The 13,485-nt window shown below is 35.9% G+C and overlaps 1 protein-coding gene across 3 annotated transcripts in view; it reads right to left on the reverse strand.

Moving 5' to 3' along the window:
* LOC139150907 (protein kinase C beta type-like) overlaps positions 1 to 13,485 on the reverse strand; it is a 178,444-nt gene that overhangs the window by 45,743 nt on the left and 119,216 nt on the right. For all 3 annotated transcript variants that reach the window (XM_070723369.1, XM_070723367.1, XM_070723368.1), the window contains exon 5: positions 11,826 to 11,954. In XM_070723369.1, coding sequence (XP_070579470.1) covers positions 11,826 to 11,954 — 129 coding nt within the window. The remainder of the gene's footprint in view (positions 1 to 11,825; positions 11,955 to 13,485) is intronic.

The raw sequence follows: 13,485 nt of genomic DNA on the forward strand, positions 1-13,485 counted from the left end.
CATCAATTGCCATGAAATACTGATATAGCTTCGAATAGCACATAAAGCATTGCAAACTGGCAAGCTCCATTCCGCCTCCAATCGTGAAGGGGGAAGTGTTATTGCTTTTGCTTTATGTGAAAAAAATGAAGAGGCTAATGAAAAAAGAAGTGAAAACAAGACTTCACGGGCGACTTCATAATGGCGAACAGCATGAAGGAAGAGATAATGTTTCAGCTGAAAGCATAGCTGAAAACTGAAATGAGATCTAACACAGCACAGAAACAACGTCAATGAATTCTAATGAGGAAGTGTCGGTCGCCCTTTCTGCTGTGAGAAATCATTGAAAGATAACTCCAAGAAGTAATCTAAAGGGCAGTGCTTATCAAGTGAAAATTTTGACGCAAAATGAATATAATTGACTGTAAAGGCATAACCTGTTGACAAAGCCCTTGAATCTAAGACAGCAATTGATTGAAATTCCAATTTAATTTCAAGAGCAGGGGGCTTATGTGATCGATTTGTTCAGAACAAGCTGTAAATTTTTCTGACTGATTATGTTGTGAAAGCAAAGTGAAGATGGATGTGTTTCAAAGTTGTGATCTATTGTAAATATACTTTAACTATTAGGCATATTGTTTGCTTTGAAAACACATAAAGCCCTAAGGCAAAGACAACATTTCATGGTGTGGAAAGCCTGTTGCTATCACACATTAATGTGATCAAATTTTTAACCTTTCACGCGGCAAAATAATAATTTTTTTCCAAAAAGTTGGAGAAAATTGTATAAGCTTAAGAGCAACAATGTAGTGGACCTTGAGAAATTCACAACAATTAACATCATCAATAAAGCATTTCATGTTGATGATGCAAGTAGAGTATTAGAAATTCTCTAAATACATTATATGCATAATTTATCCAGACTATACCTATATCTATTTAGAATACTTTGACACATCCTTTCTTGAGAACACTCAACAATAAATCCTTTAATGATCTTGTAACAGTAAATATACCGGCATTTCAAAGAATTATTCAAAAACTTTATTTGTAGCTTTTGATTTGTATATTTTTCAGTTATATCAACATTCTGATAATCAAACTGAAATTGGTATTATTTGGAAGGCAGTCATTGGAAGGCCTAAGGAATCATTGATAAAATCACTGACATTTTGATCAGATGAATGTTAAGTTTCTGCAATCTGGTTCCCCCTGTGAATTTGATGTCAACATTTTGGAAGGCACAAATTTCACCATCTTAGATTGTTGTCACTGATTTAAACTCCAACATATATATATACATAGTAACATTTCTGTTTTAAGTTCAACATGATGAGAAGAACCTCTGCAGAATGGATAGAGTCATTTGTACAACACTGAAGATTTTTTGAAATCATGGTACTTTGTGCAATGTATAAATTAATGAGTCCATAGAAGACATCAATTGTGCTGAGAGAATGAAAGTGATGTACAATCTTCAAAAAAAGTTAACTAACATTTTGGATTGATTAACTTTGAGGAAACAAACATTGTCTGTTGCTTACAATGTTTCCAGATTTCATAAAGTAACAAACTTAATTTGGAATAGACTCTGTGGACTTTTTGTGATAGAGTTGTCATGGTGATTTATGGTAATCTGGCAATATTTCAACACACATACTTCCCAATGTTTATAATCTTATTTTTCTGTCACTGTATATTCTAGCATGTAAGGAGAGATTGATATGAGTAGATAGGACTTCCTGTATAATTAGTGAAAGCATACCAATCATTCACTGACAGCTGTTTAACGTAATATGCACCTCGAAAGTGAAAGACTTGAACGTTTGCTCAAAATTTCCTCGGTTAAACTTTCAACCATGCTCTTATCAAAGCAAGAATAAAAATCAGGGGTCACCTTACAAACTTTGGTACTAGAGAGACAAATAACTTGCGATTTCCCGATATCTGAAATTCAAAATGGCCGCCATCCCTGTTGAACTCTATGGGAAAAAATAAAGTTTTCGATTTTCGAAAAACTAAGATGGTGAAAACTTTTCTTTCGCCAAGAACTTAAAAATGAACCCCCATAAGTGGTAGGTCAGAAGAAAATTGATAAAATTTGAAGGCCCGAATTTCTGTCCCCGAGGCGTGTTCTACCTTTTCTACCTGAAATGATTGTGGATAAGTATAACTTACAGCCCACACTTGCATCCATCTACTGTACTTGATAGAAACTTTCAACTGACACTTTCATTTTCTCATAAACACGGACAAGTTTACAGCATATAAAAAACTTTAACCCTTTCAGTGATGTAAATTTTCTCAGCAAAATTTTTGTGCAAAATTTCAATGAATTTTTTGTAATTTTTTTTGACAATTTTGGATCAAATGGACAATACTTTCCATTGGCTCGAATTTTTGGTCAAAATTTAGGAAAAATTTGAAAAAAATTATCTGGGTTATATTTTATAAAGGTGGCAAAACTTGACTTTGGCGTACAAATGAAACCATAAAGTACAAAATGATAATCTATATACTTGATAATAGCTAGACTTGGCCAACAGTACATGACATTATGAAACATACATATATCTGTAACCTTGGGAACAATACTAAGCCCTTAGAAGTCACACAAAAAATGAATGGTAAATATAACAAAAAAATATGAATTAATTTCCATCCTCAGATTTTGTACAACTTTAGGCAAGTAGTAAGCTAGTAAATCCTGATTGAGTTCAAACATTATTCACTGTTGGACTTGGTATTTCGATGGAATCTTTACAGGTAGCAGCATAATATTTTAATACCACATCCCTAGTTCTAACTCAACCAACTATGTTTTCCAAACTTGAATGAAATGTTTATCATAACCAAGAATGGCGCAACTGTTAGCTACCAGCTCAGAACTGGGTCGCTATATAGAGGTAAAAAAGCATAACAGCAGGACAGCTTGCTTGAGATGAACGGTAATTTTGATTTCAAGATAAGTTGCTCCAATGTCTCTCAATTTCCTGGGCAGGATCTCTCCATTTGCCATGCTGGATCCGGGCAGGATCTCTCCATTTGCCATGCTGGATCCGGGCAGGATCTCTCCATTTGCCATGCTGGATCCGGGCAGGATCTCTCCATTTGCCATGCTGGATCCGGGCAGGATCTCTCCATTTGCCATGCTGGATCCGGGCAGGATTTCTCTATTTGCTATGCTAGGGATCCATGCAGGATCTCTTCATTTGCCATGCTGGATCCGGGCAGGATGTCTCTATTAGCTGGGCAGGATCTTTCAATTTCCAGTCTCTCTTTCACTTTTTAACATGTGAGAGGTTACTTGATGGGTATCATTATTTTGTACAATGCTCAATATGCAGGCCCCATCAAATTGCTTTTCAGTGATAGGAGTACAGTACGCTCAACTGGCCACGTGTGCACCCAACAGAAATACACAAATTGTGTATCTTCTTCATGTAATTCATGGCGTTTCCACTGAGAATTCAAAATTTTGGTTGTTGTGCAATATCATGCTCACATACACTACAGTGTACATAAATCTTTCTCTTGTTTGTACGATAATCATGAAAGGAACTAATAAACATCACAATTGCTGATAAACACATTGTTACTTACTTTCAGTCCAAAATAATTCAATTCTGAGTTCATTGTTACTCAACTTGACGACGCTTCAAAGCTAGCCTGTCAACACCTTTTAAACATAGGGCCAAAGTCCCTGAAGCTGCTATAGACATGGATACAAAATTAAGTATTTCATGACTGTATGAAATTATCTCACTAAGGTCATCCTACGGACATGTAAACCAAATATTAAAGCTGTCTGACCAGCGGTTTTGAAAAAACAAGCGACTCAACAGTTGACAGAGCTCTGCTGTGTTATGTAGAGAATAACCTTTTGTGACACATGTATTGATGAAGAAGGTGGATATTTTTGATAGCTCATTTCAGGATTGCCTGACCAAAAATGGAAAAAAATTCCGTAAAAATACAGATATTGCATATTTCATCAGACTATATTAGTGTATAATAGCAAATAAACGAGAGTTAATTACATTCTAATTAAAGTAAACAAGACTTGCTTAAATCAAGATTTACGTCATAAAAAACAGCATATCTGTCAGGTTATAAAGAATCTTGAGCTGGTTATCTTTTAATATTAGTATTTTCATCCTATTAACCAAGCACATTTTAACTTTCAAATTAACATTGTAAGTACGTTCTGTTGAATAAGTTGAGACTGTACCTACTCAGAGAAAGCACACTGAAGAGACAAATGTTTGAAACTTAAGAAGTTCAAGGTCATCAAAAGCATTATAAGGAATCATGTTACACTTTCATTGGGCTGTTTACACAGATTGCATAATTGCTATAAATAGCACAGGAGAAATCTTACAGCCCAGCTTTACCATGAAAACCCTATCACTTTGACCACTCTTTTAATTGACCACTATTTTTTTCCTCAAAAAGTAATCTTATTTTATCCTTACCAAGTCAACCATAAACGGAAATTAGAACTTTCTCTATCTCTATTTATTTGACCACCCTATCATGACAAACTATTATGAACAATTTCTTTTAGATAACATAAATGGTGGTTCAGAATATATCAAAGTTGGGATTCAGGAAAGTTGCCTTTACATGTTTTAATCCTCAATTCACTATGAACTGTCAAAAAAAGTTGAACTTTCTGATAATTCCACACTAACATTATTTGGCTTTGATGATTTCCTAATTAATTCAATTATTTAAAATCATATTATTTTTTTCTGGGTGAATTGATAGGGTTTATACAGTACAAGAATAACATACAATGTAAGTCAAACTTTGACCAAAAATGACAAAACAATTCCTTAAAAATACATGTTTGCATATTTCATCACAATTTGAACAAATCTAAGTTGGGTTATCCCTAGGGACCTGTATACCAAATAACAAAGCTCTCTGACCAGCAGTTATGAAGAAGAAGATTTTTTACCAAAAACACCTTTTTTTGGCATTAATTTGCCTATTTCCAACAATATCAAAAAATTAAAAAAATTAGTTTCTCAAAATCATATTTTTAATCTACACAACAAATATCAAATCAGTAAGTACTGCGGTTCTCAAGATATTTGAGTGGACGGACGCCTCACAAACGGACATACATACATACATACATACATACATACATACATACATACATACATACAGACTGACGACGGACGCCGGACAAATACCCATCCCAATAGCTTCTATAGACTATAGTCTATAGTAGCTAAAAAGGAGCATGAACTCATTATCTCAAATGTTTCACAAAGCAAACTAATGAGCTTTTTCTGTTTCATTTTGACAAGGAATGAACCCTGGCAATCAATTTGCTCTCTCTTCAACACATTCTTTTTATTTTCAATGATGCATTCTCAGGCAGATTCCCTGTTTTGTCCATAAGCTTGCCTCTTAAATAGTCCATTGAGCAGTACGGATAGACTTGAGATGCAGACGTGCATGGTTCAGGTATCCACTTGTGTTCTTGAATCTTCTGAATTCAGAACACGCTACACTGATTCTGTTGTCTCAGAATCTCCTCTCGTAATGGCACAAACATCTCAATCAAGGAGACGCTTGCTTGAGGGGCTGTTTCTGAGATCAGTCAATTGTAGATACAGTATGGACATTAAGTACAATATCTGTGTAACATGTTTTCTGATTGGCTGGCTCTTTGTTTTTCATTTTCATTTTGGTTATATTAATTTTGTTCGAATGGACTCATTTTATAGTCCCCCTGGGGTGATCTTGTATTTCACTGAACTGGTCGAAGCCATATCTCTGACTCCAACTCAATGTGTAATGTTCTTGCCTGCACTTGTGTGGGTGATAAAATTTATGTGCAGAGCAGAGAAAGTCATTTTAAGTTACAAAGGGGCATAACCTGGGCAGACATTGGGGAAACATCAGATGAGTGACAAGCATATAAACTAGCAAAATAGGGAATCTGGAAAAAGCTGCTGCATCTGATATTGTTCAGACTTGATTGGATTGCCTGAATTTTGAGGTCACTACATCGCAGCGTGCATCATTGGAATGCAATTGTACCAGCAGCACAACAAGTGTAACACATGGGGACACTTTAAGGGGAATAAAGAGACACTCTGTGGCATATGAATGTGAATTGCAAATGACAAATTGGCTTGTGATACACCTGCGTACCAGCTCATATTGCCACTGTTCTGAACTACAACTGCTCTGCACCATCATCTCAATTAGACGGATAACAACCAATCATTCCATGCTGAATTAGCTCGTTTGCTCCGGAAGGCCATCGTTCCGATTGCTTAATCTCCACGATCGAAATGCTCAGGTTATATGAAGGACAAGAACACAACACCAGAGCGTGAAGCAATGTTCATTGTGATGCAAATTGTGACTTCCAACATCAATGACAACAGGAAAATCCAGTATCAAATTTTTATGTCCCTTGAAAGCAAACTAATACACCTTATGTATGTCAGGCTGTCAATGTACACTAAGGTGATTTTCTGCATTCTCAATTTCTTTAATTTCCTTTGAGCATCAACTGTTTGCAACCATAATGACCTGGTTATCATCAGCTTAATTTAACATCAAGTATGACCTGATCAAACAATCTCTGTTATTATAAAGAAACCAATTTAGTCAAAGGAAACCTCAAAGAAATTGTCATCATCGATATCTATGTGGTGTTTTCTTAAAAAGAAATTTAATGAACATAATGAATTGGTATGATGACCGCAATTAAGTGAATGATTATTGTTTAGAAACAAAATTTATTCTATTAGGACAGCTTCAAATGTGTATTCCTTGTTCAAACAACTTTGAAAAAGTGATTATGATACTGTAAAAAAAACATTTGCCTTAGCTAAATGTTGAACCTGCGTATCTCAGTTATCCTGGCCAACCTACGTATCTAAGTTATCCTGGCCAACCTACGTATCTAAGTTATCCTGGCCAAAAACTTTGAAATTTGACTGTATTTGGAGAGGAATATTCCTACACAGCTAAGACTCTGAAATAATTTGCTACCAATTTGCTACAAAAACTTTACAGGAACAGATAATATTTTCATTATTTTTGTTTTACGAGACAAACACACTGTCTTATTTTTCTCCCTCTTGTGTTGAAATGCAAAGCACGAGTCTTGACAACTAACCATATTGTGTATACCGGTAATATTGTCAGGTTATTACGAAAATACAGCAAAGGATGCACGAGGACATTTGTGTCTGGCGATACGCTGTGCCATTGTCTGAGTGCATCCTTTGAGGTAATTTTGTGATCACCTCTTATACATCTTTCATTGTGACTGGGGCATCATATCGTCCGAGTATTGACCGTTACGCGCTTCTGCCAGTGTTGGAAACTGGCCAAAATATTTGCCAGACATCAGGACTGGTAACTTTCAAAACTTGCCTGTCCTGCCAGAAAGTTGCCTGTCCTGAATTTTTGACAAATCCATTCATTCAAAAACACAAAACCATTATGTACTTCAAACTGTAAACAACTTTATTTTCAACATGAGTATTAACTGTGATCTTACAAACAAACTGTTCTGAATTCCACTGTTTGAAATGAATTCTAATCCGGACTTGAATACAAAATTTCTACAATAACAATGCTGATAACACTCTGATACATTTTGTTGATAACCGAGTATTGGACATTTCATCATGGATCTGTGCATGGTCTCCTTGATGAAATCAGTACTGACATGAGTCAAGCACAGATTACATCAAGTCAGTGTCCCTACAAACATCACTTTCCAGGAGATCAGAAAAGTCTGATTCATAATCAGAGTCCAGCCCCTGTCCTGCTACAAATGACTGTGTATCTGCTATTGCGCAAATCTCGCTTAGTGTGAGATTTACTAGTATGAGCAACTTCCTGTTTACCCGTGTTTACATGTCTCGCTTGCATTGCGTTCGGACTTCCGGCGTCACAAAGTTGCACAGTTTCAGTAGCATAAGCATGTCGAAGTCGGACGTATTGGTATACTACATTTCCTTTATTTTACACAACATCTATAAGCAGCTGATCGATGAGATTACTGGGTATATGGGCTACTATCGAGAGCCCGACACATGGACATGGAAGTACAATTTTCCTCCCGTCCGACTGAAAAGTTACCCGTCTCAGACGGGAGGATGGGCGGTAGTTTCTAACACTGCTTCTGCTGGCCTGCGCACTACAGAGCACGAGACATTGAGAAACCGTCCAACAGTGAAATGCAGATACAGCCACAGGGGTAGGGGCACCTTGATTAGCCGTACGGAACAGGCGTTCCATAGGGTTTTTTTAGCGCATGCAAAATTCTATTGTTCTTGATGGTAGATGTATAATAATCACTGTTACTGTTGACAAATAACTTAAAGTCAGGACTAAAATTCTGCTGTCAACAACACACATACATATACAGTCTACGTTGCCATGTTGAACACTGCTGAATTTCTCAGCGAGCTTTAAAGGGACAAAGTCAAGCATTTTTCATGAATTTTGTTTGATACGAGATACTATTTTGTTTGACATGTTGAAGATACTGAATGAATGGGTGACCATGCATATATTCGACCCTGGTTTTAGATGCGATACATGAAACCATCTTGAAAATGAATTAATGCTCATGACCACTGATTCATTTTCGCGATAGTTTCATTTAATTTGTCTAAAAACTGGGGTTGAATATATGCATGGTCACCTATTTATTCAGTATCTTTCAACATGTCAAACAATATAAGAAGTATCTTGCATCAAACAAAATTCATGAAAAATGGTCGACTTTGTCCCTTCAAGGAGTGGAACAGTAGAAACTGCATTTACAAACACAACAAAAATCCTGGAAAACAGTCACAGCAAATGAAGCTTTCAAGCAATGTATCTGAGTATTGCATGAAAGATGATGGTAATTTTACTATGAAAAATTGGTAATTTTACTATGAAAAATATGTAGCTTTGCATGATCCTATAGCTGTGCTATGGACATGTACTTATAAACACTACAGAAGAGGCATTGCATGGGTCATATTGTGTTGTATAGTTTTAAACACATCTATACCTGTATACCGGGGTATGATGCACAGAGAAGCCTTGGTATGTCCAGTCCTGTGATGTTTGGCACTGGACAACCTCTGATAATTTTAGCACTGAGAGACTTCTTTTAGAATAGCTATATTGATTACTGTCTATGCTTTCGTGATAGATGGTGCAAATCATGTCAGGAACAGTAGAGTTGTAGACATTGGGTACTATACCGTACATAGGGTTGCAATGGTATAGTTCATTTATAGCAGTATGTACGGACAGTACGTAGACATTGGGTACTATATGTAGGGTTGCAATGGTATAGTTCATTTACAACAGTATGTAAGGACAATACGTAGGCACTGGGTATTGGGTTGCGATGATATACAATGTAGTTTGTTTATGGCAGTATGTAAAGATGGTACAAAGGCACGGCGTATTCCATAGATTGCAATGGTATACGGTAGTTTGTTTACAGCAGTATCAAAATGTACAGTGTTAGTTCTGAGTTGAAGCTGCAATTGCACTTGCCAGTATTGCTCATGAATTGAATTGGATAATTTGACCAATTAGCCGCTTCAACATCACTGACTACAACCATAGCAGTGCAAGCAAATTGGTCAATTTCCCTACAGTGATCTCCTTAACTGTTTTAAATAACAGGTTGCCTTAGGCATCAGAAAGCCAACAATGATTTCTTATGGAATGAAAAAAATTAGAAACTACTCTTTTGATTGAAATGAAAAAAACCACATGCCTTGAGCAGACAAAATACATAAGGAGACTGCATAAAGTACCTGTAAACCGACTACCAGCAATCTCTAACAGCAGTCAAACCAATGGATCCTTTAATTTATGTCTACATGGGAAAATGACTAAGTTTACTAATTATACCTATTAGTGCATACTTAAAGATGTCACATTGCTCAAAATAAATTTGCATCTTCTGAGTGTGATAATACATAATATGTCATCTTTAATTAGGAACAAAACTCACAGTGTAGTTTGAAGTTTGCTGTCGGCTAAAAAGGCTTGAAATACTGCATTATTATAGATAAGTACTACCATACTTGTACAGGTGACAGATAGCTGACTACATATGTCAGAAACTGGGTGATAATTGCTTGTCTCTGGGCACATCACTTCATATTGGCCTTTATAGACATTCTGGACCAAAACTCTGCTATAATTGCTACTTCATATCAGAAACTTTTCATGTAGCTCATTCAAAGACCATTTTTATCATTTTAGAGGAGAAACAACTTATTTTACCCAAAGACTGGAGTGAAAATGACATCTTACTCTAAAGCTAGGTCAATTTCTTGTCAAACTGCTGGTAGAAATGTCTGACTCTGGGTTTTGCACTACAGACAGAATACAAGGTAAATACTGTGACTTAATATGCAGTGACTTCATGCCCTAGTATTAAGTGTATCTTTACTGGAAAAGTATAAATCATAAACAAAAAAGTTTGCATATTATCAGACATTTACTTTTTAATAAGAGTTTTTTGAAGTTCTAGTTCATAGACTGTTTTGGAAAACCCACTTCACAGATCATACACTGTGAGAGGACTGACTTTATGCAGGAAATGCTGTTTCAATGAACTTTGACCCCATCATGTTCTACATACAACCTTTTAAATGGTCAGGATGTACCCTAGATGACATGGTGACCAGTAGAGCAAATCAAACAGTTGTACTTCTAGCTGTACATGGTTTTACTCTTGTATTCCATTGCTGGCTGAAATTATTAATGTCAGTTTGTTAAGACAGCAAACAACTATCTGGTTGGGACCCTGGATGAGGTCGTGACCCTGTTACGAGGTCATGACCTTATTTGCTGAAATGTTGACAACTGTGGTTAATAGAAGGATATGGAATCATTTTCCAATACTGCACGACATGTCAAAATGCATCTACCGGTACTTAGCAAGAAAATCAATGTCACTTTAAGAACTAAGAACGTCAACTATGACTTTGAGCGTTTCATGTAGGTGTAAAAATGACATATCAATGTGAATTCTGCCAAGTATGGCTATTATTAATGTGTTCTCTAACAGCTCTATTTGAAAGATTAACCCCTGAATTGGCAAAGAATTTTTCATAAAACCCCTGCTACAACCATCAAGATTAATACCAATTTTGTCATATCGTCTCAATTCACTATTATATACATTTGCAGGAACAGAGCTCAGATGTTTTATTTTTTATGAAACTATTACCAAATGCATTAACAAACAATGATGTGTACCAAGCTTATAAACACTCTGCAAAAATAAAACTGTTTGAGCTTATTCGTGTAAACAATAAAGGGTTCTGCTATTCATCTCATTCATAACCAATTCAAAGCTACATATGGTACACTTTCCCATTTTCCCTATCAACTGTCATCAATTACAATACATGGATAACTTGCATTATGACAGAGAAAAGCAGCCTGTATATTTGAATATTTTCAACACATTGACCAGAGACTGAAATGTGATCATGGATATTAATTGAACATCTTTTCCCATTGTTTTCGACACTGATATAATAGCATATTATTTTGTGACGTCTATTTTCATGACGCTTTTTTCCAAATTCAATTGCTGTCAGTAGATGACCTGGCCGCGGGATCAATTGTTCTGTGTAAATAACCATGGCAACGAAGTTCACATTCATCGGATTAAACCATCAATTATCTGACAATTTATTTGACATGACAATAAAATGAATGCAGAATTTTCAACGGGCCATCACACAGCCTAAGCATTACTTAAATGACATATATCTACAGAGGATAGGCAAGAGCGCCACCATGAGGCCAAAGAGGAGGTAACCTACTTTCAACCAGGAGTTTATTATTTGTGAAGTGGGCCTTCAAAGATATTCTTCCTCTTCGTTCGGTATGATCAGATCCACAAAGATTTGGAACCAACTTCCGACATCGCTTGTGTACACTCATTTCACATGCTGAAAGAAACGAAAGGAAATCAAATATTTCAGGCTGTACATCATTATCTGGCAAGCAAAATATTGAAAGCGTATATGCAATGTGAAGTTAACAAAGCACAACATTAGCAGATTGTATGTAGGCTGACCATTCATCTCAGTGATGTATTTGAATATTGTAAGGAAGCAGCTGTTTCCCAAAGCTTTGCTGCAATTTACAATATCCATTTGCTCTAACAGCTTTTACAGGAGATAGTTGTTGGTTCTTTATTGTGTATGCTTACTGTACAGTAGAATCTGCCAAAGTCATTAATCATAAAATGATTAAAAAACATCAATATCCTTGTATCATTTTGAATTTCATTGGTAATGAAAATTCCTGCATCAAAATCTGATAGAAAATACATTGATTTTGATCTTGCCTGTGAAATCACATCAATCTCATTACAAATTAGAGGAAACACAGGTCCATAGGTCACATGTGATTTCTTGGACAATGTACATACCAAACAGAAGAAAGATAGGCCTATTGCATTGAATATGCATAATGTTACGGTATGCAGTAGGCATGATATTCTAAATTTCCAAGTCATCATTAAGAAAAGTCTCCCCATATTTGCCTCCAGGGTTGAGGGTAAAGAGACAATGGAGGGTATATAGACAATGACACTGTATGGGGAAATACTTTGCGTCAATCGACAATAGACAATTTATCCCTTTTTGCTACTACATTATTATGCAATCCCATTGTTTTCAATGCTGTAATCAGACTGATGTATGCAGAACTGGGGTCATAAGATGGAAATGTTTCTGTTATTTGTTCTACAACAGAATAACGATGTCTGGTAGCTTTTGAAAATTCCCGTGCAAATCCTTGCACAAAGCTGCGTCCAATGGACATTACAATCAGCAGCTACAAGTATAATCAAGCTGTTACACATGTCAGGGTTCTCTTTTCTAACAGAACCTCATTCATTCATTGATACCGATATTAAATATGATTTTCCAGTTGACCTTTGTATTGCTACTTCAGACACAACTAAGGCAAAAGGACGACAGGCAAATCAATTTTATCAAAGTAAACGAGGATGTAATTTATTTCATTATTGTTGCAATGTGCTCATTACTTCCAGATAATTGAGGCAAAGTTGCAATGAAAATATTGACTTGTAGGATAACAATGGATGCAATAAAATTGATAATTGTCATAATGAATAATAATCCATCAAGATGACAGTTTTTACATATTTTTTTAAAGAAATGAGAGATAGCAAGGAGGCAGAAGAGGAAGGGGGAAGGAAAGCCAGAGATACATCAACTGTTGTAGAGGAACATTACCGATAGCCTCATTGGAAGTACCGTACACACTCCAGAAAGTTAAATAACCAGAGACATCCATTGCAATCAGGAAGTACAATTATTTACGAATTGTTTTTTCACTGAAAGCAGTATTAGCAGCCACTTTGAGGCCATTCACCATCTACTGGTATGATTGATATCTTGGCAAATGAAATGCCATGATAAACAACAGAGAGTCATCATGTATGTCTGT

The sequence above is a fragment of the Ptychodera flava genome, chromosome 15 (genome assembly GCF_041260155.1).
Source record: "Ptychodera flava strain L36383 chromosome 15, AS_Pfla_20210202, whole genome shotgun sequence".
NCBI classification, from domain to species: Eukaryota; Metazoa; Hemichordata; class Enteropneusta; family Ptychoderidae; genus Ptychodera; species Ptychodera flava.